Source organism: Chrysochloris asiatica, unplaced genomic scaffold (assembly GCF_000296735.1).
Source record: "Chrysochloris asiatica unplaced genomic scaffold, ChrAsi1.0 scaffold00531, whole genome shotgun sequence".
NCBI classification, from domain to species: domain Eukaryota; kingdom Metazoa; phylum Chordata; class Mammalia; order Afrosoricida; family Chrysochloridae; genus Chrysochloris; species Chrysochloris asiatica.
This window is the reverse complement of record NW_006409049.1, coordinates 104,091-116,397: the sequence shown is the minus strand read 5'-3', so window position 1 is coordinate 116,397 and position 12,307 is coordinate 104,091. Positions and strand designations below refer to the sequence as shown.

Genomic DNA, 12,307 nt, shown 5'->3' with positions numbered 1-12,307 from the left:
CCTCTACTTTACCAAGCGTGATGTTTTTCTCTAGAGACAGCCCCTCCTGTGAATATGACCTTAGTGTAAGAGACAACAACAAAGGATTAAAAGAGGTCTGGTCTAACGCTGTAAATCAGCACTGGACTGCTAATCTGAAGGTCACTGGTTCAAACTCTCACAAATCCTACACATGGTTGCTACGGGTTGCAACTGACTCTACAGCATTTAAAAGCCACAGCAACAACAGCAGAGGATGAGTTATTTTCATTTCAAATCCTATGATATATTTAATTAGGTTTTTGAAATAGACTTAACTAAAAATAAAAATTTTTAAATGTTGATTTAATTAACGATGATCATGTCTATACAGGTTTGGATGAATTACAGCTTTTTGGAAGATGTAATGAAAACCATCTAGTATGTGTCCACACAGGGTATTATTCAAGAGCCATTTTAATTGAACATCTGAATTTTATTTTCTCAGGCACGTGAAAGAAGATAAGTAACGAAGATAGTTTCTTGACTAGAATATGATCATCACTTTTCTCAAGAAACACTATTAAATATGCATTTATGAATTATGTCTTTCAAGTGATGTACATATTCTGTGTATACTAGACTATGGGAAAAAACAATAATGTCACTGTATTTATTCTCTTGGGATTTTCTCAAAGCAAAAATATTGAAATCTTCTTCTTTGCCTTATTTTTGTTTTGCTATATTTCTATTTGGATAGGAAACTTGCTCATCATAATTTCTATCACATGCAGTCATCTAATAAACCAACCCATGTATTTATTCCTTAATTATCTCTCTGTGTCTGACCTCTGCTACACATCCACTGTGACACCCAAACTAATGACGGACTTGTTGACAGAAATGAAGACCATTTCCTATAATACTTGCATGACCCAGCTGTTTTCCACACATTTCTTTGGAGGCATTGAGATCTTTATCCTCACAGGGATGGCCTATGACCGCTATGTGGCCATCTGCAAGCCCCTACACTACACTGTCATCATGAGCAGGCATAGATGTAACACAATCATCCTGGCTTGTTGTACTGGAGGATTCATACATTCTGCAAGTCAGTTTCTTCTCACCATCTTCTTACCCTTCTGTGGCCCCAATGTGATAGATCATTACTTCTGTGATGTGTATCCTTTGCTGAAACTGGCCTGCACTAATACACATATAATAGGTATTTTAGTCATTGTTAATTCAGGCCTAATTGCTTTGGTGACTTTTCTTGTCTTGATGTTGTCTTATTTTTATATATTGTACACCCTCAGAGCATATTCCGTAGAGAGCCGAAACAAAGCTCTTTCTACTTGCAGCTCTCACATAACAGTGGTGGTCCTCTTTTTTGTACCTGCATTATTCATTTATATTAGGCCAGACACAACTTTTCCAGAGGATAAAGTTCTTGCTCTTTTCTACACCATTATTGCTCCTATGTTCAATCCTCTGATCTATACTTTGAGAAATATGGAGATGAAGAATGCTATGAGGAAAGTTTGGTGCCATCAAATGCTGTTGGAAGGAAAGTAATTTTTCAGAGTTTTCACTTCTCAGGCAGAGTCTTCTGAAAGCACAATTATGAATAAGCTCCCCTCTCATCAGCTATCCTGAGCCCGACAGAATCTCCAGACAGAAAGTAGGAAACAGGAGATGCATCCTCTCTACTGTTTAATACTTTATGATACATCCTCAATAGATAAAGCTTTATTATAATATACACTCTCCTGAGTCCTGGTGTGGTGCTGCGGGTTAATGTACTGGACTGCAAGGTAAACTTGAAATGCAAGGTCAGTGGTTCAAGCTCACCAGCCACTCCTTGGAAACCCTATACAGGATCACTATGGGTTGGAACCAACTTGAGGGTACTTAACAACAACATCTGAATCAGTCTTAAATGCTATGCTATAGGATATGGAGTCCTGGTGTGGCACAGTGGACTAGTGCATCAGACTGCAAAGTCATTTGAACTGCAAGGTCAGTGGTTCAAGCTCACCAACTGTTCCTTGGAAACCTTATACAGGGTTGCTATGGGTCAGAATCAACTCAACGGCACTTAACAACAACATATGAGATGAAATAACTAATTTATTAACAAAGTATTATACCACTTATATGATGTTGCATTGAAAGAGATTATGTACTTTTTCAAGCACTAAACAATATGACTAAAACATTGCATTTCAATTGTTTAAACATTTAATCGGATTATGTCTATAGAAAATTTCACATGTAATATATGTTTATCTCTCTTGAAGTCCTATTGTGGTACTGTAGGATAAGCACTGGCCTGCTAGTTACAAGGTCAGTGGTTTAAATCCACCAGTCATGCCTTGGAAATCCTATGAGCCAGAAATGATTGGACAACACTTAACAACCACAACACATCTCACTAATATTCACAAGCTGAATATTATCATATAATTAGAATCCAGATCAGAAGCCATAAATTAGCAGCTAGAAGTTGTTCTCATCCCTCTTTATAATCATTGCCTCCCAAAGACAGCTACTGTCTTAATTTCTAAGATCACAAATTAATTTTCTGGTTTTGTACTATTTTTGGCAATGTAATATTTCAGTTTGTACACTTTTTTTGTCTGACTTTTTGTCATTAGTTTTATGACATTGACTCTTAATGTTTTGTGTATTTTCTGTAAACTTATTTTTATTGATGTATAGATCACATTTTATGATAACATGACAATTTATTATTTTTCTTGTATATAACTCATACTGCTGTAATTTTCAGCATGAATTTTGGTGAGTGCATGTATTCTATTTTTCTGTTAAGCGTATTTCATTTGTAAAAAAGACTTAAATATTTTATACAATTGTTGTTTTCTTGATTTGGTACTCTTCTTGAACATATTACTAACATAAAATAAAATATATGAAGAAAAAACAAAATTTATTAGTAGGAAACTGCTATGAGGAAGAGTGGAGGGAAAAGGCTTATATATCTGTGAAACATTTCGTACTTGTAAGATCCAGATAGGCTATGGCATAGTCTGATTAATTACAACCAACTTGTCAATCAATTACACAGAAGTTCCTCGGTGGGAAGGTGTGGGAATAGAGTGGCAATTTCTAAGAGAGACAGTTTACTCAATTGAGCTTAGAAAAAATGCCAATTATTAGAGCATCAGGGTACATTAACAAAATTAACACATTAGAATCACTGATAGGAAATATTATCAAATAGGCTCCATACTTTTAGCATATGAAGTTGTTTGGCATTTTAAGTAAACCTGGGTGTGTTACATGTTTTCCTAAGAAAGAAAAATATATTTCAGGGTAATGAGGCGAGATAAAGAAGACATTTTATGAATTCAGTTTATTATTGGATTTTATATGCACACATACACACATGCACACACATCATAGATAATAAAATCTTTCTTGGTGTCTCTATTCCTGTTATAATTGCAGGCATAACCATGCTCAGGTTGATAAAATAAAGGGAAACAGATTTTATTTTTGTCCAAAAATATTTGTTCTCACAATAAAAAATTTAAAAAAAAACTAAATGTAGGATAAAATTAGACTACAACTACCATATTAGAGAGCAAAACTCTATTTATTACACTTATCACAAATGAACTATAGTATGAATATGTTTATTGGATAAATTATACTTTTGAAGACAGTAAAGGATAGAGTCTCAAAATTGTCCAGTTTGTTAACAAATTAACTTAAATACTGGATTATTTTTCTTTTAAAGAAATTCAATAGATTTACAAGAGCAAAACCCAAAGAACCAGGAAACTGAAAATTTAGGTACAGGTAATTTACTCAGAACACAAAATAGAGAGATATGAAGGTCTTTAAATTAAAAAAAAAGCAACCTAAAGAGACATTGGGAATGGAGTCGAAATGAGTAGCATATTCTATCACGTTCTCAGATTTTGGAAAGAGTGAAAAGAGATTGTTTAAAGAGGCAATAACTATAAATTTTCCAGAAAGAATGGGGAAAAGCATTTAGAAAATAACTACATACAAAGATAAAGAGATGCTTTTAAAAGGAGCAGCAAACAGTCTTGTACTTTATCAAATGTACTATTTGTCAGTTGGGAAGGAGAGGGAAGAAAACTGGGGATCTGGCAAAGACAGGCAGAGTAGATTGTGTTAACAAAAAAGAGATATTTTCTCCACATCAAGATATTTGTCCAGGTAACAGGGATAAGTTAAAGGATCAGTATAGTAGATCTTGCTCAAAAGGCTGGGTTGGCATTAAATTCATTTAAGAATCATGCATTTTTTAGAGTGTGGTAAAAATATCACTTTAAAGTGAACTGTGATAGGTCAAGGATGAATTCTTGAAAACTATTATTTTAGAGAGTATAACTTCTTAAGTCTTATTATTGGTGTTAAGTGCCATAGAGTTGATTCTGACTCATAGTAATCCTGTGTAGAGTTTCCGAGGAATGGCTGGTGAGCTTCAACCATACACTTTGCAGTCCAGTGATTATCCTACAACACCACACCAGGACTCCTCTTATGCTTTGGTGCTGACTAAATATCTGCCTGCATACATCAGCATTTCTTTAAAAATGTGTCATGATAAAATATATATAACACAAAATTTGCAATTTTAATCATTATGCATATAATCTATTGGCATTGGGCACATCACAGTGTCTTATAATCATCAACACTACTTATTTCTAAAAATATTCATCACCTCCAATAGAAAGTCTACACCCATTCTACTTCCTCGCCTCCTTCCCCTCACTCTAGCTCTTGGTGTTTTGTGCTTTCAAGTCTGTTCTGACACAGTGACCCCGTTTAGGGTTTCAGAGGAGCGGCTGGTGGGCTTGATCACTGGCCTTGCAGTTAGCAGTTGAGTACTTACCCTACAGCACAATGATATAAAATAGGTAAACTGTCTGTCCTGATGATAAAGCTGCAGGTGAAAGCAAGGTCAATTTGGACTGCGAGGTCTGCAGTTTAAACCCACCAGTTGCTCCTCGGAAACCCTACATAGGGTCACTATGAGTTAGAATCAACTGGACATCACTTAACAACCACATATTTCACATAAGTGATTTTCCTTTTTCTTCTTTCTTATCTGACTTAGCATAATATTGTCAAGATTGATTCATGGCTTAATATAGTGGCTTAATATAAATATTCCTTTGTATGACTGGAAATGGTGGCATTTTCTCCTATACTTTTAATGCTGTGAGAAAAAAAAAAATCATGGTGATTAAATATTGCAATTTAAAATGGTCCCAGGTAATCAATGCTAGTTTATTTTGCAATTATCCAAAATAAAGTTTTTGCTGATTATACTATGAAAGTCTACAGCAGAATTTTATTTTTGTCTGTGGCATTGTAGAATAAACACATGACCTCAAGGTCGGTTTGAAACACAAGGTCAGTTTGAGTCACAAGGTGGCTGGTTCAAAGTCACCAATCACTCCTCAGAAACTCTACACAGTGTCACTTTGAGTTGGAATGGACTCAATGGTACTTAACAACTACAATCCTGGTATAGACCTATAGGATAAACATTGGACTGTTAACTAGAAACTTTGTTCAACCACACCAGCCACTCCTTTGAAATCCTATATAGGATGTCAATGAGTCGAAACCAACTAAAAGGTACTCTAAAAATCACAACAAACCAAGGTAGACTCCAAATGACACAGTGATAGCAACAATAGGTTCAAAAGAAGCAATAATTGTTAAGATGGTGCAGGACCAGGCATTGTGCATAGATTCTATTGTGCATAGATTTGCTGAGTTGGAATTGACTCGACAACACCTAACAACAGCAGTGGTGGGAGCCACCACTGTTGTACCAGTTTGTAGTATGGTGATGGCTTGAGTGTCGCTGTGATGCTGGAAGCTATAACATCAGTGGTTTAAATATCAGCAGGATCACCTGTGATGGACAGGTGTTAGTAGAACATCTGGACTAAGACAGACAAAGGGAAGGTAGACCATATTTTAATAGTTAGCCACTAAAAACTTAGGAATAGCAGCTGAACATTGTGAGATATAGTACAGGAATATGAGCCCCTTAGGAGGAAAGACACTCAAACAATTGTGGAAGGGCTGCCTCTTCAAATTAGAGTTGACCTTAATGACATTAAAGGAGAAATGCTTTTGATACATTCATTTGCTGATGGGACATAACTCTAATAAGAAGAAACAGCTTTTTATTTAATAAAAGGAACATGGAATGTATGAAATATGAATCTAGGAAAATAGGAAATTGTGAAGAATGAAATCAAAAGAAAAAGATTAATATCCTAGACATTAGTGGGCTTATACCGACTGGTACTGGCCATTTTGAACCAGGCAATCATTTGTCATTACTATGACTAGACTGTCAAATTGAAAAAGAATGACATCATGTTCATCATCAAAAAGAACATTTCAAGAAATAGTTTTAAATACAGTGCTGTCTATGATAGGAAAATATTGAGATGCCTACAAATAAGACCATTAAATACCTCTATTGTTCAAATTTAAGCACCAAGGACTAAAATCAGTGATGATGAAACTGAATAATTCTACCAATTTCTTCACTCTACTATTGATCAAATATGCAAACAAGTTGCATTGACAGTTGCTGGTGATTGAAATTGTAAAGTTTTATAAAAGAGGAAAGATCAGTAATTGGAAAAAAATGGTCTTGGTATAGAAATGATGCTGGACTGCAAGGTCTGTTTGAACTGCAAAGTCGATTGTTCAAGCTCACTAACTGCTATTTGAAAATCCTATACAGGGTTGCTATGTGTCAGAATGGACTCAGTGGCACCTAACAACAACATTATAAGTGGAGAAACAATTGACGTTGTCAAACACTTCTTTTTGTTTGGATTATCCATCAACATACATGGAACCAGTAGTCAAGAAATCAAAGGATGTATTGCACTAGGCAAATCTGATTCACAGTACCTCTGTAAAGTGTTGAAGAGCAAAGACGTCACTTTGAGGACTAAGGAGCACCTGACCCCAAGCCATGTTACTTTCAATAACCTCATATGCATGCAAAAGTAAATAAAGAAGACCAAGTCAAACTTGCAGATAGTACCCATTTGACCTAGCCTCGATGGCTTGATAATCAGAACTCAACTGTTGTTGTTGTTAAGTGCCATCGATTGGTCCTGATCCATAGTAACCCTGTATAGGGTTTCCAGGGAGCTGCTGGTGAGCTTGAACTGTCAACCTTGCAGTTCAAATGGCTTTGTAGTCTGGCGCCTTAACCCACAGTGCCGTACCAGGACTCCACAGTGCCACACCAGTACTACAACACTTGATTAGAAGAAGATTAAAAAAAAAAAAACACACACACACAAAAATATTTAATAAAGGAAATGAGGATAAATTGCTACAATTTGATGAACTTGACCTATACTCATGGAGGTAGTAGCTCAAAATACTAAGAGAGGCAAGATACTTCACATCAAGTATCAATGCTATCCCCTCTGTATACAGGGTAGATAGGGATGGGCAACTTAGACACTGGCTACCTAAAATGAGGGGGTGATAAATGTTCAAATTGACTGGCTTACAAGGTTTCAAGAGGGAGTTTTGTTTAAGCATGTATGGGGGAAGACAGTGTCCCAACTGAGTAGTTTTCTTGTCTAGATGGGTCTGATAAAAAGAGATGGGGGTAAGTCTCTCTTACTTTAGACATGTTGTCAGGAAGGACCAGTCCCTGGAAAAGGATATCCTGTTTGGTAAAATTGAGGGTAGAGAAAAAAAAAGGAAGACCCCCAACAAGATGGATTTGCACAATGCCACCCATGATGGGCAAAAATGTAGCAATGATTGTGAGGTTGGCGTACGATTGGGCAGTGTTCTGTTCTGTTGTGCATCGAGTTGCTCTGAGTTGGTACTGAAGTGATGACACCTAACAACAACACAAGTCACCATATGCTTCTCAAAGGAGACTTCTTATGCTTGTGTTTATGTGGAGGATGCAACCAGCTGTCTCCTTCTGTGATTGGTGGTGGTGGTTATGTTCCATTGAGTCGGTTCTGACTCATAGTGACCCTGTTGGATATAGTCTATTGTTAGATGCTATCCAGCCAGTTTCAACTAATAGTGATCCTGCATAGGGTTTACAGGGAGAGGCTGTTGAGTTTAAACCACCAACTTTTCGGTTCATACCAACCTTCAGGTCGAGTGTTTATCTTATGGTGCCCAACAAGTCTAGCAACAGCAAAGTTTGATAGACATCAGCTATTATTGAAGTAGACAACCAGTGAAAACATCCTTGATTTTGAAGTGCTGGAATCCTTTATTAATTTATGTTAGATGAACTTTCAGTGTGGAAGAAGTTAGAAATATCCACTTCCATGCTCTGTTACTTACAAGTTGCTTGAGCTAGTTATTTAATCTGTCCAAGCTTTTGTGCTCTTATCTGCATAAAAGACATGTTAATGATCATGTAAAGATATGCATGATCATGAATAGTAAGTGATATAATAAACTTTAAGAGCTCAATAATTGCTCAACATATTCTTATGGTTATTATTTTTATTTTTGCTAAATAAATTTATCTGAGCTACATCTGCACTCTAAAATCTGAGTTCTTGAAGTTTTACATTTCCGAGAAAACTTTTAATGTATTGATTTGTATATGCTGGCAAGAGAGAAGCTGAGTAACTGAGTATCTGAGTGTGCATGAGCCTAAACTAGCTATAAATATTCAGTGACAGGAGAGAAGACAGAAATGTACACAGAATCAAAGAAAAGCTTCCCTATATTTTGCTTGTTGATTTCTTAATATTTTTTCTTATGGTTTTATATTTAATGATGTATTTTTTCTTCTTGCTAAGTGTGTGGAGCAAATATGTCACTTTGGTTTTCTTTTGTTTTGTCTCTGATTCCACAAGCATCTATTCCAGAAGGGTTTGTCCCTGGCCACAAATAATCCAGTCATAGTTATATTCTTGTAGGCCATTCTTGTAGGATTTATTGGTCTGCTTCTAAACTCCTAGGCTACTTTTGACAATAACGTACATTGGACTGCAAATGCTTGTCTGATTCTTTGTCCAGCCTAATATCAGTTTTCCTTATAGCTGAAATAATAGTTACTCAGACTTTATTATTTTCTCTCCTATTCATAAAAAACTAGCTGAACACATAGTTAGAAGGGTTTTCTGCGTCTGACTATAATCTGTGGAAGCCTCCATAGAAACTGCCAAAAACAGAAGAATGCAAAAATAGAAAGTAGAATTAGGATCAGAAAATGCCCAGAGGCACCAAGGCCATTATGATGGACAGTCAGTGTCACTTGGCAAAGACATGCTTACAAGTGCTGTTGGGAATATGATCATTTAGAACTTTCAAAGATCTATTAATTCTTCTGTTGCCACATTAACATGTTCTGCTCTTCCCACAAGTTTTTCTTCTGGTATAAGCATCAGATAGATGACTACTAGGACTTAAATACGTGTGCTAGACTTTTGAAGGATTTCAAAACTTTTTTGGGGGGAGCATCTTTGTTGTCCTGGCTTGCTTCTTTTTGTGAAACAAAGATCCACTTTTCTTGCATTACTTGTGGTTTGGTGGATATGTGAAGTCCACCACACTTGCAAATCTGTGGCATGTTCTAAGGGGTTTTGAAATTTCATGAGTATATTTACAGGAACCTAATACGTTTGAATTTTTAATTTGTAATTCTCCACATTTTATTTCAGAGTTAGATTTTTCAGAAGAATTAGCATAATGAGTGTCTCAGGGAGAAATTCTTTCTGAATCAGTTTGTTGTTGTTGTTAAGTACCGTGGAGTAGGTTCTGACACATAGTGACCCTGTACAGGGTTTCCAAGGCTGCAAATCTTTATGGGAGCAGAAAGCCTTATCTTTCTCCCTCGAAACAGCTGGTAGTTTTGAACTGCTGACCTGGAGGTTAGCAGCCTGATTCATAACTACGCTACTAAAGCCTAAATCAGACTTGATGGTTAGTGAATTATCCATGTTACCTTGGTTTGGGAGAAGTCCATTAAACATATTTATACTGAGCACTTGCTGCTTATCTTTGTTTTATTTTCTTTCTTAAATCTGTATTTTTTCTTGCATGATATGATCATTTGATTAACATAAAAATGCTACAGCACATGTTAGCATTACGTATACACAGACAATTTCTCATTGAGAAGTTAATGATAACTTCACGTTGACAGCGATCTTTACTGGTCCTACTCTGGTGCAAATGTATCTTTCTCAATATTGTTCTCAAGCTATAACCTTATTTATGATTGAATATCTATAACAATGAAGAATTCTCCATATTTCAATAAATACGTCATCCTAAAATAGACTAGATTCATCTCTGTCAACTAAGGTAAGTTCAGAGCATGGCACATTCTCAGCCCTCTACAAAAACATTTAACTTGTGGTGGAAACTACACTTTAACTATAGGAGCATCTGTTGTTAATATTACTGAGTTATTGTTTTTAAGTGCCCTTGAGCCAGTTCTGACTCATAGTGACACTGTATAGGGTTTCCTAGTGGTTAAGTGTTTTGGGGATCAGAAAGCCTCATCTTTCTCCTGCACTATGCTAAAAGAATACAAATAAAATGATAGAAAAATATTTCATTGCTACAAAACTAATAAATTAATCATTTGACTATTAAGTGTAAGAAAATCTAATTTTAATTGTTTATGTTAGGAAATGGTCTAAAGTAGCCCATCTATCCTCAGGATAGCTTAGTACATTTTAAGTAATGCACTGTTCACATTGAAGTTTTCAGACCACCTCCATTAAATACATGTTGTGTTGTTGGTAGTGTTTTGGGGTGTGATGGGGAGTAGTTTATTTCCTCTTAGACGCTGGTTATATTTATGTGCAGGGCAATTTTAGTACTAAATTAAAATAACATGTGCCATAAATAATGTACTTGTGAGACTGGGGTATTCTATATGACCTCATTTATTTATCATTATATTTCTGAATAATGTATTGATATATCAAATGCATAGATAAGGAAAATTAAGTTTAAGTAAACTTCATCTAGTTCAAGATTAAGAATTCATCAACATATTTTACAGCTTTCAATATTTTTACTTCTTTTTCTGTGCCACAGTTCTAACCACATACATGGTGGTTGCCAAATATTTCTTACCTCTTATCAATTACATTTTTGCTTTTATCCTTGAAATTTTCCTTACTATTTTCAAAGAGAGAAAAAAATATTTGTTTTTAGTTTTTCACCTGACTGTATGATCATGGTGACATGCTTCTATGAACAAAAAGAATTTAAGAGCTAATTAACATTAAATATTTATGATGATTTAGAAAGTAAGAAAACAGCTTTACTGGTTGAATTTACATTTTGGTAAAACTAAAAGAAAATTATTTTTAAATGACTTATAGCTGGAGAATTGTCCAATTAAATTCGGGTGGACTGAAAACTTGTCAACATATCCTATGCCACCTCTGCCTCCTTGCTTTTTGCACTCTAATCTTAAGCATAGATGCAGCACCAGACAGAGTGATAATTGGGATATTTGGTTTCTAACACCAACTGCTCCTCAGGAACCCTATACAAGGTCACCATGAGTCAAACTGACTTGATGGCATTTAATAACAATAAAAACAATACCTACAGAGTATCACTTTCTAATTTCGAACCTTTTTATCTGTGCTGATTTTATTGAAAAGCAGGTATTTGTATTAATTGAGCAATGTCTATTTTTAAATTGTTTGCCATGTTAACTTATGTAAAGTATTATATTTAAATAAATTTCTCTGAGATAAATAATTACATTTGAAAAAATAAACATGTTCTATCATAAACAGGAAGTCAGCATTAGTTGTAAGAAGATACAAAATAGGTCACTGAATTAAAAAATACTATTGACATGCTTCTAAATACTAAACATTATTAAGGGGGTAACTTTTTTTTTTTTTTTTTTTTTTTTTGCTCTGGTAACTATTTTTGCATGTTAAAAAAAAAAATGAAGATCTGGAGAACTTACAGCTGAACTGAAATCAAATAAGAGAAAACTGAGAGTTTTTTTTCTGATGAAATAAAATTTTTGAATGCTAATTTGAAAAGGGTTTTGGCTTCCCCACAGTATGGCTCATTTTTTAAAATGCCATACTTGTTATAAGCAAGAACATATATACACAGTGCTGTTGTGTGAAATTGAGTCAGTTCCAACTCCTAACAATCTTGTAAAGGGTTTCTGAAGCTGTAGATCTTTTGGGAGAAGAAAGCCTCATTTTTTTTCTGGGCAGTGACTAGTGAATTCAAACTGCTGCACTTGAAGCTAGCAGGCTAATGTCTTACCCACTATGCAATTAAGACACTTTAAGCATAAACTCTACAAATGCTA

General features: G+C 35.2%; 1 protein-coding gene across 1 annotated transcript; it reads left to right on the top strand.

The window, feature by feature from the left end:
• The first annotated feature begins 603 nt into the window (after positions 1-603).
• Positions 604-1,533, top strand: LOC102811370 (olfactory receptor 4P4-like). Its single transcript, XM_006877574.1, has one exon. The coding sequence runs from the start codon at positions 604-606 to the stop codon at positions 1,531-1,533; it is 930 nt and encodes a 309-aa protein (XP_006877636.1).
• The last annotated feature ends 10,774 nt before the right edge of the window (positions 1,534-12,307 follow it).

What these genes read in the sequence shown, in the direction of transcription:
- LOC102811370 (XM_006877574.1), top strand. Translation starts at nt 604, where the DNA reads ATGGGAAAAAACAATAATGTCACTGTATTTATTCTCTTGGGATTTTCT.